This window comes from Lissotriton vulgaris, chromosome 1_1 (genome assembly GCF_964263255.1).
Source record: "Lissotriton vulgaris chromosome 1_1, aLisVul1.2, whole genome shotgun sequence".
Classification (NCBI taxonomy): Eukaryota; Metazoa; Chordata; class Amphibia; order Caudata; family Salamandridae; genus Lissotriton; species Lissotriton vulgaris.
Genome location: NC_141685.1, coordinates 434,522,590 through 434,541,321, shown reverse-complemented (window position 1 = coordinate 434,541,321; position 18,732 = coordinate 434,522,590). Strand labels below are relative to the sequence as shown.

The following is an 18,732-nucleotide window of genomic DNA, read 5'->3' as shown; positions in this document are numbered from 1 at the left end:
TCCATTTATCATGTGACCGGTTACCTCGGTTACTTCCTCAATCAGGAAGCGGAGCAGACACTGTTTGCTCAAGCACGGAGCATCCATTTAGTAAGTACCTCTCCCCCCTCGTCATGAATCAAACTCGACGTTGTGATTACTCATGTACTTACGCTGGCCTCCCCATTTTTATTTTACTAGACGTATTATCGATTGATTCCCCGGGTGCCGCCTTTTTGTTTAGCACCATGCTGTTGCCTGATTCAACGTCGGGTAAGCGCTACAGTTTTAAGTGTTTGACGCTTCATGCCGAGATGTCTCTATACTGTCCCCCCAGACGCTTTATTTAATATCACTTGAACTTTCAGGTGCTGCTGCCGCTTTCACCTAAACATTGATTACTTGGACAACCTCCAACGCTTGTGGTATGTCCCGGGCTCTATTGTATTTAATTGTATATCTACCGCAATAGTACTGCATTAGAGTGATCACCAACCAATTTGTTTGAGTTAAATTGTCACGTTAAATTCATTTCTCCCTAATATATGGAATATTGACCTCCAGGTGCTGCTTCACCATTGACGTCGCCTCTTATAATACATTAATTAATTGGAGGACCCCAAGCCTCGCGGTACGTTTTTGACTGATTGCTTTAAGAAGGTGCATTACATTGCAATTACCATTTGCGACAGTTCTACTCGCATAGGCTCATTAATCCAAACTAAGTTGGTAGATTCCAGTTGTTGTGTTTCCCTCAGATGACGCCATTCCTGATTGCCATTCTGCAAAGAAGAGTTACAATATTGTATATCTCATTTTCTCAGGTGCGGTCCCCTTACATATAAGGCCTCTACCAACCATTTATTGCTCTGTGAACTCCACACTTTGTGGTATGTCGAGTTCTTTACCTGAATCAATTGTCATATCACTATGTATCAACCTGTGATAGCCTCATTCACTATTCTAGGCTCTTCAATTGAAATCTGTTGCCTGACCTGTAGACCTCGTTCGTACAATTGAAATCTGTTGCCTGACCTGTAGACTACGTGTGTACAATTTCAGGTAATTCCAATGTATTTATTCTGTCCTACTTTGTGAGTTGCCCTGCCTACCTGCGTGCCCACTTTCTGACCTGGAAGCTCAGGTTCCCCCCCTTTTTAAATTACCAGGATACTATGTACCACTGCTCCTCGTGTTATTTAACATATGTGGATATACCTAGATTCACTCTTTCTACGTGTATAGTGTAGTATAACATTATCCACTATTCAGTCACCACTAGTAGTTAGTATCATGACAATGAAATTACCATTATGATAACAATACTACCATTGTGATAAATTTGAGAGGTGGATTAGCACCCCTCTAATCTATATTCTTTTTATTACGTCCACCTGCCCCCTACCCCTGGTCCTGATTAAGACCCCGCAGCAAGGACTATCATTCCTGCACTGTTAAGAGGGTCGAAACGTCGACTGTTGTTCTTTTTGTGGCAACTTCACGCCAACATTATGTAGATACATTGTACCTAGTGTTGTATGCCTTATCTAAACTATGGTCGCCATTTTTCTATGGCAATGCTGCTATCTAAATAATAGCTATAACGTTTTTTCTTTAATGCTTGATTTTACTGTCACTGAATCCTACCACTCCCTTACCCTTATCACTATCACTTTCCCCCCCCCCCCCTCCTCCCCGGGGCACTGTACGACCAATAATACAGTTGATTGTTCGCAATATGTATTTATTACATTTTGATCCCTGAGTGAATAAAACTCTGTGGATAGTATAATTGTGTTTGGATTCATTCATTAAATTGTATAAATTATTCTGCATATACACTGGGACCCTTTCCTGAGATTTAGTCTAAACACCCTAGACAACGTCAAACAACAATGCCTCTTTTTATACTCACTGGTCAGACACTAGCAGCTAGACATAACACGAGAACGCAGCTGCTGTTTGTGGGCAAACATGTCTTGTCATATAACTGAGAACAGAAGTTCTAAAAACACACATTGAGCGAAGGTCCTTAGGCAAGACCACTGAGTCCGCTGGGATGTAGAACATCCATCTATGTATCCTATGGTACAGAGCCTGCCACTAATCCCAGAGATCTTTGATATATAATCATTTAGCTTCAGTAGAAGGGGAGGGGGTTCTAGGCTAATCTGTCTTATCACATCACAGGGCTTTTTATAGTATGTGGTTTGTTAAACATGCTAACAATTTTTTGGGTATGCATTTGTTTTCTAATTGTGGCACAAATGCTGCATCTTAGAGGACGATAGTTTAACCACTTGGCTGCTACGGCACTTCAATGATTTATGTGTAATTTCCATTGAAATGAATGGCAACTCCATGACGAGCTGACCTTGTCATTAGCAGGGAAGTGGTTAAATAAATATTTTAAACCTCCTTCGTGTCTCTTGTTTTTCTTATTGTAGACAAGTACGAGTGAGAGAGCGAAAGTGTGTGTCCTGTTACGGCAATCACTGAGATGATCAAGAATATTGTGTTCTGGGGTGCCAACTTACTTGTTTCTCTGGAAAGGCTAAAAAAGCTTAGGAGGGCAAGTGAGGCACTATTGCTGGTCAAGCTCAGAAAAGCTACTGATGTAGTATGGTAACTCAGTCCCTACATGCCAATGTTCTTTGGTCCCAAGCATAGTTCTGTTCCTGAGTAGAACCCCTGCAACAACTCTGTTGAACACTTTTTCTGGGGTTGATAGAAGAGTTATCCCTCTGTAGTTTGTGCAGTTACTCGGGTCGCCTTTCTTGGGGACTTCGATGAGATATCCCTCCTTCCATTCTGAGGGCACCTTTTCCTCACCCCAGATCCTTACAAATATGGTGTGGAGCACATCTCCTGATGTTTCAATGTCTGCCTTCAGTACCTCTGCAAGTCCTTGTCAGCTGGCTGTATATTTGGTGGCGACTGCGGTACAAGCTGGTTCAGCAGTTCTTCGAAGTGCTCCACCCGTCTTCATGGTTGGTCTTCATTAACCATGAATGTCTTCCCAGCTTTGACTTTAACAGGTCTTTCTGGCTTGCTGTATCTGCCAGAGGTTTCTCATTATGTTGTAGAGTTCTTTCAAGTTTCCATGGCTTGCTGCTTCCTGGGCTTCTGTGGCAAGACCACTGATGAATCTTCGCTTGTCTGCTCTTGAGCTTTCTTGTTGGTTCTGGTCTATTCGCCATGAGCGTTTGCTTTTTCTGCTCTTTGGCTGGTGTTGACTGCAGCTTTCTTTTCCTTTCCCTCCTGGATTGTTTATCGAGTCTCAGTGAAGATCCATTCTTTATGCTGATGTTTTGTTGCACCCACTAGCCTCTGGCAGATTGATGACACTGTTTCTTTGATCTTTTCCCACTGACTTTCTGCTGGGTCTCTGTTGTCCTCTAGTTCTTGCAGGACTTGAAACTTGTTACTGAGGGGGACTAAGTATTCACTCAGTTTCTGTGCATCTTTGAGGAGGATGGTGTTATATCGCTTGCTTTGGCTTACTGTTTCCATCCATGCTTTCTTCGGCTGTAGCTTTAGTCTAGCCACAACTTGGCGATAGTCCGACGCCACGTCTGCTCCTCATGAACCTCCGGAACTTCTTGGCAATGCAAACATGGTTCATTTGATTCTCTGTTGAATGGTTTGGTGACACCCACGTTGCCTTGTGTATTCTTTTGTGTGGGAATACACTACCACCTATCCCCAGACGTTTCAGGGCAAAGAGATATGTGAGCCTTTCACTATTCTCGTTCATGTTGCCAAGGCCATGGTTGCCCCTGACTTCTTCGTACCAGCTGCTGTCATTTCCAATCTTGGCATTGAGGTCCCTCATTAGTATGGTGACGTCTCTCTCAAGGCATTTCTCTAAGATGGACTGGAGTATGTTTTAAAATTGTTATTTTCCCCTTTCTTTGCTGGCATTTGTAGGTGCATATCACTGCATAGCATTCATGTTCATCCTCTTTTTCTTTGTGTGGAAAGTCGCTGTGATGATTCTAGGACCATGGGCTTTCCATCCAATCTGAGCTCTGTTGGATGCTGGCATGAGCATCAGTGCTACTCCTTGAATATGTGTGACGTTCTCGTCCAGAATACATCAGCATTCCTCCTGGAGCCAGCCTTTTTTGTCTGGACTGTGTCACTCTGGTCTCACTGATGTCAAGCATGACAAGGTTGTATTTTTCAACTCTCCTGCCACTTGGGCTGTCTTGTCTATCTCATACATGGTCCTCATGTTTCATGTTACGATGGCTATGGTCTCGGTCAAACGCATGTGGATCAGTTTTGTGGCTTTCAGGGATCTCTGTCTTTCACCACAAGACGTCACAGCTCTCCGTGAAGGAGATTTCTCTCTCCCCAAGGCCGGGATATCTTTTGTTTTACGTTTTGTAGTTAGGAATTCTTTACATGGTGGGAATGCTAGCCCACGCATAACCCTCCTCCTTTCACAGCTGGGCTTGGGAGTTTTTATATGTATACACTTATACTAATATTTTGTCATATATTGTAATAGAAAATGAGGGCTCGGCCCCACATGGAATTGTGTGGGACTCCTAGAAGTCAGTCAGTGGTAAAGACTGCATCGCTTAGCTTTACCATTTGAAGACATATTTGTGCCAAATCTGCAATAGCGAAACTTAGGGAGCTCCTCTTAGCACTAGAGATCGAGCATAACACTTCAGGATCAGTATCCCGGTCCACAAGAAGCAGCACTCTATACTAGACTAGTTGCATTTAAGATTTTGCTAAAAAAGGTTTCAGTTTAAACACTGAGAATTTGGGCCATATATTGGCACTGTATGCTGAAGAACTTGCTGGTAATCTTAAACCCTCAGCGGGTTCATATTATGGACAAAGATGCATTTATCAATGTATTCCAAAATTTGTATTCAGGTTTACCTGAAGATGAGTGCATATCCACACAAGAAGAAATAAATGCCTACCTTGGACCTTTTGAAATTAAATAAGTATCCTAGACTGTGTGGCTCTTATTGACCTATTTATTTTATTAATTGTCACTCAAAAATATATTCTAAGATATTGCTAGTCGATAGGCCCCAAATATTAGTAAACAGATTTTGGGCAATGTCGTAGGTGAAAATTCTAGCCCAGCATCACCTCCCATCGTATCCAGTACTGCAGCAATCATTTTTGAGGCTGATATTGTATGTTGGAAAACAATTAATTTGGCGTAAGTAAACCTTTTTTCTACGTGGAACACTGGGTATCCAGTAAGCTAATGAAAATATTTTACATATATTTCAGTTGACGGAAAAGTATGGTGAAATTATCGGCATGCATATTGGAAATAGGAAAATTGTATTAATAAACGGACTCCAAATTGTGAAGGAAGCCTTTGTTCACCAAGGTGACAGTTTTGCAGGCCGGCCAACACCTCATCTTATTAAGGACTTATATAAAGAACGTGGTAAGTTTTGATTTTACTTCCTTAGTACCACACCTATTTTATGTTATGATAGATGCGTTTAGTATATACTCTGTACATGTGATTTAGCCATTTATTTGAATGAAAAACCTAATTGCCATGAGCAAAGTACAAAACCATGTTAAAAACAATCACAAAAATTCAGTGCACTAAATCCAAGCTTTTACATAACATGTTCCTGTGCATTTTTAGTCCTATCTCAAAAGGTTTTTCTTCAGAAATAGTGTCTCTAAGCATACAATACGGTAACATTGTTGATTGTTAGCTCCATCAGCTCCATCAGTTAAGCAAAAGTTGTTGAGATGTTGGCCATTCATCACTTATTATAAAGTACTCACTACCGTCCACAGCATAAACTAACAATCTTGAAAAATTTGCAGTGTTGTTTCATTTAGAAAACTCACACATGCAGTGCCTGTCAAGCTGGGGCAGTCTCCCAGCTATCCCAACACCCAGGAATGTAACATGACCAAAAAAAGCAGGATAAATACACAGCCTGCTTTTTGGCGTGGCGTGGTGTGATGTGTCTTGGAGTGGCATGGCGGGTGTGGCACTACACCAAATGTCTCGCAGGCCCAGCTTCATCATTAGACTTTAAATAAAAATGTATAAATCCTAAACCTTTCAGTAACTAATTTGCCACAGGCCTAAGTTGCGTGCCCAAATTAGAAACAAATTTCAACATAATCCCCTTCTAGCACGTGACAGTAAAGATGTCTTATGTTCAGATTATATATATCCCTAGTGCTAGTCACCTGAATTTCAATCTCAGTTTATTGAGAGACTTTCTTTATCTTCTTTTGATTCGCCCATCCTATTCCCCTACCAATTCTATGTAAAGGATGCATCTCTATTCCGATTGTTCTAAAGGAAAAATGGAGTTGCCCTAATATTTTCAATTTGATCTATTTAATGTTTTAAGTCAGCAAAATGCCTTTGTGTGATGTTCTCTAGTATAGGGTAACCAGGAAGGAATAAATAATATCCACACATACTTAATATTGCGCCTTAAGTTTTTGTACCAATGTCAACAATATTCAAATCTATTTATTTATTTTATTATTATTTATTCAATACTAGGAAATTGCACATTGTACAATTTGTATCTGCAGATATGGATTGCTTTATGACATTGTTTTATTTGTATTGGTTTAAAAAAACTATTTTGCAAAAGCCCCGATGCCAAAAGTTACATTTATACAGTCAGGTAAAATTAAAGTTGAGGGGGCTCAGGAACAGAAAAGTAGAATTAGGAGACATTAGGTTACATAATTCAAGGTAGCGGAGATGGCACGATATGGGGCTTATGTATACTCTGAATCCACAAAGAGACATATTTCAACGACTCAGTAGCTCCGGGAGCAAACTGAGAGATTGAGAAAGCAAAAGGGGAAGATTTTATAGACCGATATTTTTCAGTCTGTACATTGGTTTCTATTCAGTGACTCCAGATCACAGACTCTGATGCTCTGGGGGAATAAAGCAGTCAACTTAGACACCAGTAGAATCCAGGTTACCTGCTGACACACTGAGCAGTCACTAAAGTCTAAACGGACGGTGGATCACAGAGCACTAGGAGACACGCTGAAGGACAGATCAAACTGCAAGGGACAGAGTAAGAAAATAAGTAGTAGACACCACTTGACAGGCTGAGATCTGCACATCTAATATTAGTGCTATTACGCTATTTTCTGCAAATGAAATCTTACCTTCAGAGCCGTAACCTAACTGGGAGGTAGACAAGAAAGAGCACCGTCTCCAAGATCTTGCTGTAGGAGTACAAAGGAGGAAATCACCAACCATGCAACTACTGGCGGCCATCTTAGAATCTGACCACTCTAAAAATTAACTAATAAAACTAAAAATTAACTAATAAAAGGGCCACCTAGAGCACAGAAAATCTTGTGGAACTCCAATTGCTGTGACAAATAGGCACAGGATTGTAAAGAAACAGACTTGCATTTAAGTGGCAGGCAAAAAGAGAACAGCATGGAAGGAGAGAAATGGAGATACTCAAAAGTACAGTGATAGAAACAAAGAAAGGGGGATCTCCCGATAGAGAAAGGAAGTCGTGAAGGAAAGGAATTTATGAGTGAAAGGTAATGCAGTAAAATAAATTTGAGGGGGCGAGCATAAAAAATGGAGGTAACTGACAGACAAAGGAAAGAGAACGTTAAAAAACAATACAAAGCTGCCTGCTGGCACATTAAAAAGGAGCTGCCAGGTGTCCTGAAAGATATATGGATTCAGAAAGTCTCCCAAGAACAAGGTTTCATAGTGGCCATATTGGATTTGGGATATCCCTTAGGAGTAGACAATAAGCAGTGATGTTAGGGTTTGGGCTAGACTCAGACTCAAATGTAGACAAGAATGCCCCTCATGATGGTACATCTTGATGGGCTCAACCAGAGGCCTGTGAGCTATTGATTTTGTAGGCATGGAAAGAATGAAATTATATATAGTATAACCATTCAAAAACATTTTAATGATTGTCACTCTGATAAGGTTAAAAACACTTAGCACTTAGTGTAGTGCCTTGCGGGTTAATGACGGAACCCTTTTGGCTCCTTATGAACTCCGTAAAGCTCTGATGTAAGTGTTTGAGTGGAATGCAATGAAGGCTTGTTTAGAATGCTGGGCACAGAGTTACACGCAGAAGAATAAAGATGTGTAATACTAAGCTCCATGTGCAGCGTAATCCTTGTCGGGTATCCAGGCTGGGGAGGACACTACAACTGGAGGTGAGATAAAGGATAAGTAACCCAATGATCAACAATGCTCTACCAGAGAGTTTGCTGTGATCCAAGCAAACTGCTCGTGCGTGCTACTTGTGCCGTTGTCGAAGTGCAGCATCGACGTCTAATGCATGTGGAGTCAAAAGGCAGCTCCAACCACTGTGAAGCAGTTGTAGATAATGAAAGCATCGAGGAGAATCTAGATGTCGTTGGCAAGAACCTGCTGGTCAGGTTACACATAAAGGTACCGCGCTGCACCGCAAGAAAAAAATCCTATATTATATGAAGTGTTAACACTGAAGGCGGATGTACCAAGGTTGTCAAAGAGCAGCCATTGATAATCAAAATCTGCAAAATAACACTGCGACCAGAAGCGCTACAAGGTGGGGATCAACTAGATGTCAGAAAGTGCAAATTGACAGTTGGAAAAAAATAAATAATTAACTTACCAAACTCATTACAGAGAGTCATCGTACTACTGTATTTGATGAAGTGGCTCAAAGAGAAGTGCCCAGGTTTGTGCTTACAGAGCTGTATATACCCAAAACGGCATGCCAAGGAAGCTGTTGAGTGGGGCTCAGAATGACACGTTAGCCATAAATGTGTGAGAGCCGAACAAGGTGTCCAAAATAGTGAAAGATTGTGTTTCTGATGGAGACCAAGAAGAAAGTCACATTTCCAGGTATCATTGAAGATGATCCAGAGGCCAACAGGTCACAAGACCTCACAGATGGTTTGCATAAACCAATTCACAATGATCTACAAGTAGTTCCATTAAGTTCCGCACTGGTTTACAATGTTGCTGCGTCCTTGGAACCACGACCACCTTTCGAAACTGCCAAAAAGCAAAATATTTTCAATAGATGGATTGTTTAGATAGAGACATTTGAAGAGACTAGTAACAAGAACATTAACAAATACCTAAAAAAATATTGCTTGCGTTGTTTAAAAGAGGTCATAAGTATTGTATACAGCGGAGGAGCACTCGGATGCCGGCATAGGACCATACTTGAATCACGCCCCCATTGACAAGCTAGATCACCAACATGCCCTCACACTGGAGAAAGACATACACCTAAATGAGGTACTTACCGCAATATCCCACCTACCGAACGGGAAGGCGCCAGGACATGATGGCTACCCTCCAGAATTCTATAAACTGCTGGCCCCCGTTCTGGCCCCTGTCCTCACACGACTGTATAATTCAATCAGCTACTCTGGCACCTTGACTGATAGAATGCCACTTGCCACCATTGCAGTCATACCCAACACATTAAAACTCATATAGACCTATCTCACTACTTAACATAGATGCAGAGATCTTCACCACAAACCTTGCAGCGCGATTGGCACCAATGATGCATGATCTCATTGACCCAGATCACGCCAGCTTTATTTCAGAACGTAACTGCAATGACAATACAAAGGGAATATGCCACCTGCTAGACAAGGCTCAGCGAACTAAGACGCCCACATTACTACTTTCCATGGAGGCCGAGAAGGCGTTTTATAGGGTGCATTGGGCTTATCTGAAAGCTGTCCTGGAGTCTGTGGGCCTGGGGCTCCGATTTATAAAATGGGTCTTAGCTGGATATGCGGCACCCCAGGCAATGGTGCGGGTAAACGGGACAACATTGCAGACTTTCCTTATTGAAAGGGGAACTCAACTGGGATCTCCCTTGTCCCCGCTCCTATTTGCACTGTATATGGAGCCATTTGCAGAACATGTCAGAGCAAATACAGAGATAGTGGGAATGAGGATGGGGGTAGGGACAATAAGTTGGCTCTTTACACTGATGACATCTTGGTACTCCCAACAGATCCCCTCCGGTCTCTACCGAGGCTTGCTCTGGAGGTGGAGGAGTTGGGAGCTGTGTCAGGTTTTAAAATTAACGTACAGGAATCGCAACTCCTGAACCTCATGCTCCCAGCCCCAGAAGTCGAAACTCTGCGGAATGTCAACCCATTCCCTTGAGCCTCACAGAGGGTGACTTACTTGGGCCTGCACATACACCCTACGGTTAGGCAAATGCCGGGGAACAACTATGACCGCCTGCTAGCAGATACACTCTCAGAGCTGGAAAAATAGAAGGACTATACGCTGACCTGGCTCAGGAGGCTGCAGGCAGTAAAAAGGACACTCCTGCCTAAGATACTCTATGTTATGCAGACTTTGCCCCTCTCACCCCCCTGTTTAGGTGCTACCCAAACTACAACACCAGCTAGACCGCTATATTTGGGTGGGGAAGAGGGTACGTATAGCCAAGAGACTGACATATCTGCCACCTACTTGTGGAGGACTCGGCATCCCAAATCTCAAACACTACTATCAGATGGCCCTTCTAAGGTATATGGTGGAGTGGAATAGACACACAACAGAGAAGCACTGGTGCTTCATCAATCAGGCTATCACAGGCATTCATATATGGAAGATTGCATGGCTTCCTAAAGCGCACCAGCCTCAGGTAGCGTATATCTCCCCGGTTCTCCGTGCCACGATCAGCGTCTGGGACGTGGTGGCGGCCCGAAGAAATTATCCACGAGGCTCTCCCCATTGACCCCCATCTTGGGAAACCCGGATTATCCACCAGCATTACATGGCTCAGCATATATGCCAAGGCAACAAGCAAATTTGAAGAGGGTGGGTGACTTCTTTGATCACTTAGGCATCATGTCCTTTCGGCACATACAGGAGGGGTATGGGTCTCGCAACCAATACTGAAACCATACGCAAACATGCCCCTTCTACCAGTTGAAAAATGACTTATCATCAGGCACACAGACAAGAAGCTATTATCAAACATATATGCCTTTCTGAAAACATCGCAGCTACAAGCCAATACAAAAGTGCAGGTGAGGTGGGAGAGAGAATGTGGTAGGCAGTTCACACAAAAAGAGTGGCTGGAGAAACATAAACGAGCTAACACATCGCCAGGTTCAGCCATAGGCAAGGGGACGCTCCTGCAGATAGTTCATTACTGGTATTACAAGCCCGAGCATACAGCACACTGGAAAAGGGGAAGTGATCATAAATGCTGGAGAGGCTGTAGGGACACTGATACATTGATGCATCTCTTGTGGTACTGCCCTAAAATATAGAGATATTGGCAGGAGAACTTACACGCTGTAGATGAAATGTTCAATACTGAGCTCCCCAGGTTTCCGAGTTATATTCTCTTTGTACTCCCCAAGCCATTAACATACCTTCTTGGATCCTTGAGAGGGCAAGCAATCACTCTAGCCCTGTGCGCAGCAAAACAGGCTTTGTTAGCTCGGTGGTGCACGAATATGGTACCGCGCCATGCAGATTGGCTGCTCAGTTTATGGGAGCTGCTAGGTATGGAGAAGCTCACGGCTGTGGGAGAGAACCAGTTACAGCTCTTTGGTAAGATGTGGAGTCCCTGTATTAGCTATCTCAGCAGGGAATTCAGAGAGCGAACTTGCCCGATTTATCTTTGGTTGCTCCGCCTGATACCCGAAGAACACTCTGATGTGGAACTGCCCACAGGAAGCTAAAGTCTTAGGGCATTCTATACCAGCATCCTTACGTAGATGGGCCTTTAGATATAACCATGCTAACGTTCCGCCAAACAGCCTGCATGTTACTCCCGCCCCTCTAAGACCCTCATCCTCTTCCTTCTTATTAAGGTTATGCTATGGTTTTCTTGCAGTCTTGTATAACTTAAATTTGTGTAATTGCATATTTCTTGCCTCACCGGCCCGTGGTTGTAGGTGAGAGTATTTGTAAGGTATTTTCCTTTGAAATTGTTTCCTGAGTTCTCTCATTATTGGACTCTAGAAAATCAATAAAAGGTATTGAACATCAATTGCACCTCTCAGAGCCTCAATCAACGCCGCAGCAAGACTCGTAACTGGATCTAAACGCAGCTCCCACATCTCCCCGGACCTTCAATCCTTGGACTGGCTACCCCTAGAGGCAAGAATTCATTTGAAAATTGCGCGCATGACACACAGAGCCCTACATCAGAAGACACCCAGTTACTTGGCACAGAAACTTACGATCTCTGGTGGGGCCAGACTCTCAAGAAATGCAGAAAAATTACTTCTGAAACCACAAAAATTCCAGAAGAAAAAACTTATAACAGATCCTTCTCTGGGATGGCACCCAGAATTCGGAACGCCTTACCCCCAGCAACCAGACTTAACCCGTCCACTACTTCTTTTAAAAAGGAAGTTAAATCCATCCTCATGGCCAAATACACATGACTAGGGTCTGCTGAAACCCTGTAATGAGATGCTGTTGCGCTCAACTACAAGACACTTATGGATGCTAATTCTAACTATGCTGCTTTTTACTATATTTTATGTACATTTAATTGTATCTATTTCTATTTCCTGTATAAGTAACATATATTGTCTGTACAGCGCTCTGATATCCGCTAGGATCTTGTTCGCGCTTTATAAAACTCTCCAAATAAATAAATAAAATAAATAAGATGGTATCTCTTTCGCACCTATTGTACCAATTTCAATCCCATGCATATCCAATTCCACAGCAGTGATTCCAACAAATTAATACAACTTGGCCAATTGTTATGGCGAGGCAGTACCGCTCAAGTCGCACTACGTACCTGCTTCCAATCTACATATTGGGAAGGCATTGCTGCTGTGGATATTCAATTATATCATGCAGCAGCACACATACAGATCCTGAATGAGTGGTGGTATGGCTCCAAGCATGATCCAGCATTTAGAGTAGAACAATGGATCATGGGAGACCGCTCCCTCTATACGTACCTTTACAAAAGATCTCCCCCCATTGACAAGGGTTGTAATCCTAGTCTGGTGACAATCTCTCCGCCAGATGGGATGGTGGGGTCGCATCACTAGAGAAACCCCTCTATGGCAAAACCGACTGCTCCCACCAGTGACGGACCTTCAAGGCTTCGCACACTGGGACCAAATCGGGATCTAATCAGTAGGTGATGCAATGAAAGGACCCGCTCTCAAATCTTTTCAAGACCTTCGAACAGAATTCTCAATAAACCACAGCCAATTCTATAAGTACCTACTAATAAAGCATACCCTACACTCATATATTCATGACCTCACCACTATTCCCAAATTCCACCCCCTAGAGGGTAAATACGGATGGGTGACCTAGGTGAACACAAAATCACGAAAATATATCAATACCTGATTACAAACACCCCTAGCACCCTGGATACCCTTAGGGCAACAAGGGTGACTGACCTAGGTTCCATTGACGATCACTGGACAGAAGCGTTAGAAATTAATCACTAAGAGGGGCCGCAATTTCTACCTGCCTAAGGCTTATACAATTCAAGTATCTCCATAGGACATACTATACTAGATACAAATTATGGAGGTTGGAGCTGATTGCATCCTCACAAAGCCTACGCTGCAAACAAGACAAAGACAAAAGTACAGTCCTGCACTGCATTAGACTGCTTCTGGTGCTGCATGATGATTTGCTAACAGAGGTATTGGCATGGGATCTTCCCAGATCCCCAAAACCTCTACTATTACACTGCACGGAGGGAAGAGGGGGGGAATGCATATAAACAACATTTGCTATTTCTGGGTCTCTCTTTGGCCAAACGCGACATCGCTAGACAATGGAAAGAAGATACTCCAACCGGTATCGGAACCTGGAAAAGGGGCATGGACTTCAATATGGAACTAGAACGCCCAGTTTTCACGACACATGGATGCCCCTAGAAACATATCAAAAGTTGTCAAAGATGGGCTGATCGCAGAGGCTTGTCATTGGAACCACACACTATACCCCACCAACACTTAGATAATGAGATAATGTCATACAACAAGATCAGAAAGACACAGCACGGATCAAGGCCTCTACCTAAAGGAGCTGTCGGGAGGGAACAGGATATAAAATTCTGAGTTCGGATGCACATTGTTTTCTTTTATAGTTTTGTTACATTATGTTCATAGCCGGTGGGCACACAGGAAAAAAAATTCCAGGAAGCATAACAGCTCAACATTATGGCTTTTTTATTTCCATTAAGAAGGAAGGAACTTGGACCAAAACATAACCATGCTTCTATTATTGCTGACATATGAATGAGTAGAATCAAGCACTAGACAAATTTGATTTTGGATGATTTTGTTTAGAGTTCCTTCCATACAAAGATAGATTTAAATTGAATATGATAGATTGAATGTAATTTTGCACCCACAGGGATAGTGCATTCTAATGGACGTAACTGGAAACAACAGAGGAGATTCGCTTTATCAACCCTGAGGAATTTTGGAATGGGTAAAAGGAGCCTGGAGGAACGGATCAACGAGGAGCTGAGATACCTAACGGATACAATAGAGGAAGAGAAAGGTGAGTGCCCTAGCAGATGCATATATTAGGTAGGACACACTGCCCTGGAGTGGTTCTTTATATAAGTGAAAAATATATTTTAAACAGGATCCATCAAACAATTGCATCCTTGGAAGAGATCAAATGGTAGGTGTGCCCATGTCAAGTGCGCTCACAGTCTTACACTCAGGTTTCCAGAGGGATGAGTAGGTAACAATAAGTCAAACAGATGGAGATAATTTCATGTGATAATATGTACTTATTGTTCACCTAAATTAATTATGATAAATACTGGGCCAAGCCTTTGACAGACATGCTACTTAATGTGAAACGTGTTGGCTGAATTTTGTATCATAATATCATAAGATTATGATCACGAAAAAATCAAATGGTCCTGCCAAACAAGAGAATGTAGCACGTTCTATAGGGAAAACTAAGATTTCTACTGATAGTATGTTAATTAGTTTCTGGGTGCACATACTCAAACGTATTATTGATTTACTCAAAGTCAAGATTAAAAAATAAGTTCAATATACCAAACATGGATCACAAAGGGAGACATTTCATTAAGGCAGAAAGAAACAAAGTGAAAAATGGTTTTTCAAAATTTTTATAGAAATAATTACCAGCTGATTATGTCATCAGATCATTACCCTGAAATATTGAAGAAAATGTATAGATTTGTTTTCCAAATAATGAAAACAACATATGCGAATTTACAATATCAATTTGCTTTTGCACATTGACAAAAAAGATCATCAAGTAAATGTTACAGCGCGTACAGATTATCGAGTCACTCAAAGTGCACAAATTAATTCTTGCATTTCCAGCCATCAGAGTTCACATTTGTGTAATATCTTAATTTATGACAAACCTGTTATAAAGAACATTTCAGTGTCTCCTAATAAGATTTTACTTGACATTATTATTTTTTTATTTAATAAATCTTTTTATTGACCACTGTAACAGGCAAGTATTCAAACTTTATCAATACCCCATGAAGCCAAACTCATATTAAGCAGTCCTCAACAAGCCGAAAGCCCCCAACTAAAGTGAAACCCTGACCCAAACCAAGACCAGGCAGTCAGCTGCTATCATTCAGCCATTTAATAATGCACCAAACCCCCCCCCCCTTCAAACTTCAAGTCCAAATGCACTAGGGGAACTACAGCAGGGTCCGTCACCCTAACCCTCTCCCGAGGCCTAGCACACCATCCTTCTGTGTCATCCCCAGATCCTCATGGAGACCCACAAAGCATCTCCCCGCATGCCCACCCTGTCATCTACCACTGTTAGCGCCCCTTCTCCGCAGTCTTCGAGGGGTGCTATATTTTCTCACATTTCCGAGGACAGACCGGGGCTTTGTACACCAACTCCTCTGCCCTCATGCACCGATCCAGATTGTTTTCCCACTCTCACAGTGTGGATGGGATGGAACATCCCCACTTCCGAACAACGTCCTGCTGTGCCACGGCCAGGGCCACATTGTAGAAGAGCAGCGTATACATTTCTAGTTTTTGCTTCAATCAGATACCCAGGGTAATCAGTTGAGGGGTGAGCTGAATCTGCGCCTCTGTCACCTCTGACAGGCGTATCCTCACTTTTTCCCAGAATCTCCTCACCGTCGGGCACTCCCACAATATATGCAGCAAAGTATCCCTCTGACTCTACCCCTCAAACATAAGGCGGGCCCTTCAAGCCCCATTTTGTACAGCTGCTCTGTGCATTAATTTCCGCTCTACCAGATGGCAACCCGCTCGAATTGCCTCCTCCCTTGGGTAGGGGCAGGCATCCCCCCCAAGCGTCATACTCCAGCCTGCCCAGGTCGTGCTTCCACCCGTCTCTTAATATATCTGGGGGCAGACTCTGGACCATTGTGTGGATCTGTCAGATAGCATGAATATTTAGGAGGGTGTGGGGGGTGTTGCGGGGGGGGGGGGTTGGAGTGCAAGCACCCAGAACTTCTTAGTTGACTCCTCCAGTACATCAGAAAAAAGAGCCTCATGTTTTCCAATTATATGTCATATCTGCACATACCTAAGATGTTGAGCTTCTGACAGATCATGCTCTGCCTGCAGCTCCGGGAAGGGAATCAGCCCCCGTCCCTCCATGGGTCCCCCACCATCGAAATTCCAAACAAATCCCAGAGTCTGTGACCCTCAATCCCTCTAAGCTCCCTGGGTGTCTCTGACTCCCACAAAGGCATCAGCATGCTAAGCCTCCCCTCCCAGCCTATAAGCTGCCCTGCCCTCCGCCATAAACCCATCACGAAGGCAGTCGTGAGGGGAGCATTCATGTTCTCCCCCAACCATATAGAGCCCTCAGGGGCCCGCCCTGTAACTGACATCATTAGTTGTTCGGGATTTGTCGCTGTTCGGACTTCGTTGTTCAGGTTAGTCGTAATTTCGACTTCGTTGTTTAAGATGTTTCCCCATTAGTATCTTTAGAAATAAAACAATATATGAAACTGATAAGTTCCACAGTTTACTATTTATCATCCAGGCTCGTCGGCCCTGAAAATGAGCCTTGGAATAACCATCTCTTTTCTTCTGAAACTCTGAATGGCTTTTTCACGACGCAAACACATTTATGTACCAGAACCACATCCCCTATTTAGGGGTGGAACTGGCCCTCGTAATTTACAACTATAGTATGAAACAATGAGTAACTAATATCAGCTTTCACTAGGGATCGCAGTTAAACAAATGGGCATCAATCAGGGAAACTTGGCAAGTGTATTTTTGGAATATAGCAATAATACTGAATCATGTCTGCATACCAAAAAAAGAAAATTACAAATTATGAAGCAATTTCCAAAAACACGTAAACCAACATGAAAACTTTGTCGTCATACATCACGGCTCTAAGGGTCACAACAGAAACTCATGAAAACCAGGTTACATTAAATATTAATTGGTCGAAGAAAATACATCAAAAAACATGTATTTAAGCCAACCTAATTGCCCCTATTAAGTTATAACAATTTGTAAAGTTGTAATCCGATGTTGTTCTTTAGTTCTCAGGTACCACCTCATCTATTAAAACCTATCTGTTGTGTACCTAGGAATTTAATGTGTTTAATAGCAAAATTTAGCGTCACCATAACCCTCAATGCTATATACAGTCCTCTTAATGTCCTACTCGGATCCTCCCTGTACTCTCCCAGAACACTCTTTTCACTGGTGTATTATTTATTCAAGACTACAGAACGTCTTCCTTCCTCCATTGACAGTAACTGCCTTCAGCAAGCCAGGTGGTGACATCCTGAATAACTCGTTATATTGCCATAGTGTTCCACATGCGTTGCCTGCCTCTCCATCCAATAGAGCACTTGTACAAGCTGCTTGGCAACCAGCCTAAGCCCGCCCAATTGCTTCCATCCTTGTTTCCAATCTTATTTTGGTGGGTGGCTGCTCCCAACCTTTCAGTAGGGTGCCTCTTCTATCCACCACCTCCGCCTCCCAGTCACCACTTACTCATAATAGAATAGGTAGAGGGCTCCATCTGGGGAACTCTATATTGTGCCTTTTAGGACAAATCTGATTCTTACTTCCACATAAGTGTATGGTAGTGAAGTGCAGTCTTTCTAGCACTAAAAACATTCCTTTCAGTGTAAGAACCAAAGTGGTGGTGATCACATAGACAATGCAGCCCTCTTCCTGCCAACCACTCCCCGAGCTAAACCCCTCAATCCTCACACTTTTTAACCCATGATATGTTAAGGGATTAAACATTTTGACCTCCCCCTACAAGTAATAAAGTATTCGACATTTGTAGTCACAGGGCCAGTACTACGTTTATCGAAAGGTGATAATAGCAACACAGGAAATAAAACAAAACAAAATGTTGTCCTTTATACTATTAATGCTCGCATTCTAATGATCACATGACATCTCCACTATCTGTGTTTCTCCATGGTCCTTCAACTTTTGGGAAGAGGGGACAAATCTGATATTCAGCTATGAATTTTGTATGGTACATGAGATCAAATTCTATAAGGGTTTGCAATGTTTGTTTACAGTTCTGAGGGCCAGATGTACTAAAGTTTTTTGTGGGCGCAAATGGGTTTTAGACCCGTTTGCGACCACAAAAAACGTGTGGCCCATGTACTAATCCTATTTTGTGATTCGCAAATCAATTTGTGACTCACAAAATAGGAATAGCGACTCGCTATCAGGAAGGGGCGTTCCGAGGGCGTCCCTTCCTAATAGCGACTTCTGAAGCAATGTATTACTGTTTTGCAACCGCAATCGCGG

General features: G+C 42.7%; 1 protein-coding gene across 1 annotated transcript in view; it reads left to right on the top strand.

The window, feature by feature from the left end:
- LOC147747311 (cytochrome P450 2J2-like) overlaps positions 1-18,732 on the top strand; it is a 341,726-nt gene that overhangs the window by 95,137 nt on the left and 227,857 nt on the right. Inside the window, exons 2-3 of the mRNA XM_086953047.1 lie at positions 5,248-5,410; positions 14,348-14,497. Of these exons, the coding sequence (XP_086809173.1) occupies positions 5,248-5,410; positions 14,348-14,497 (313 nt within the window). The remainder of the gene's footprint in view (positions 1-5,247; positions 5,411-14,347; positions 14,498-18,732) is intronic.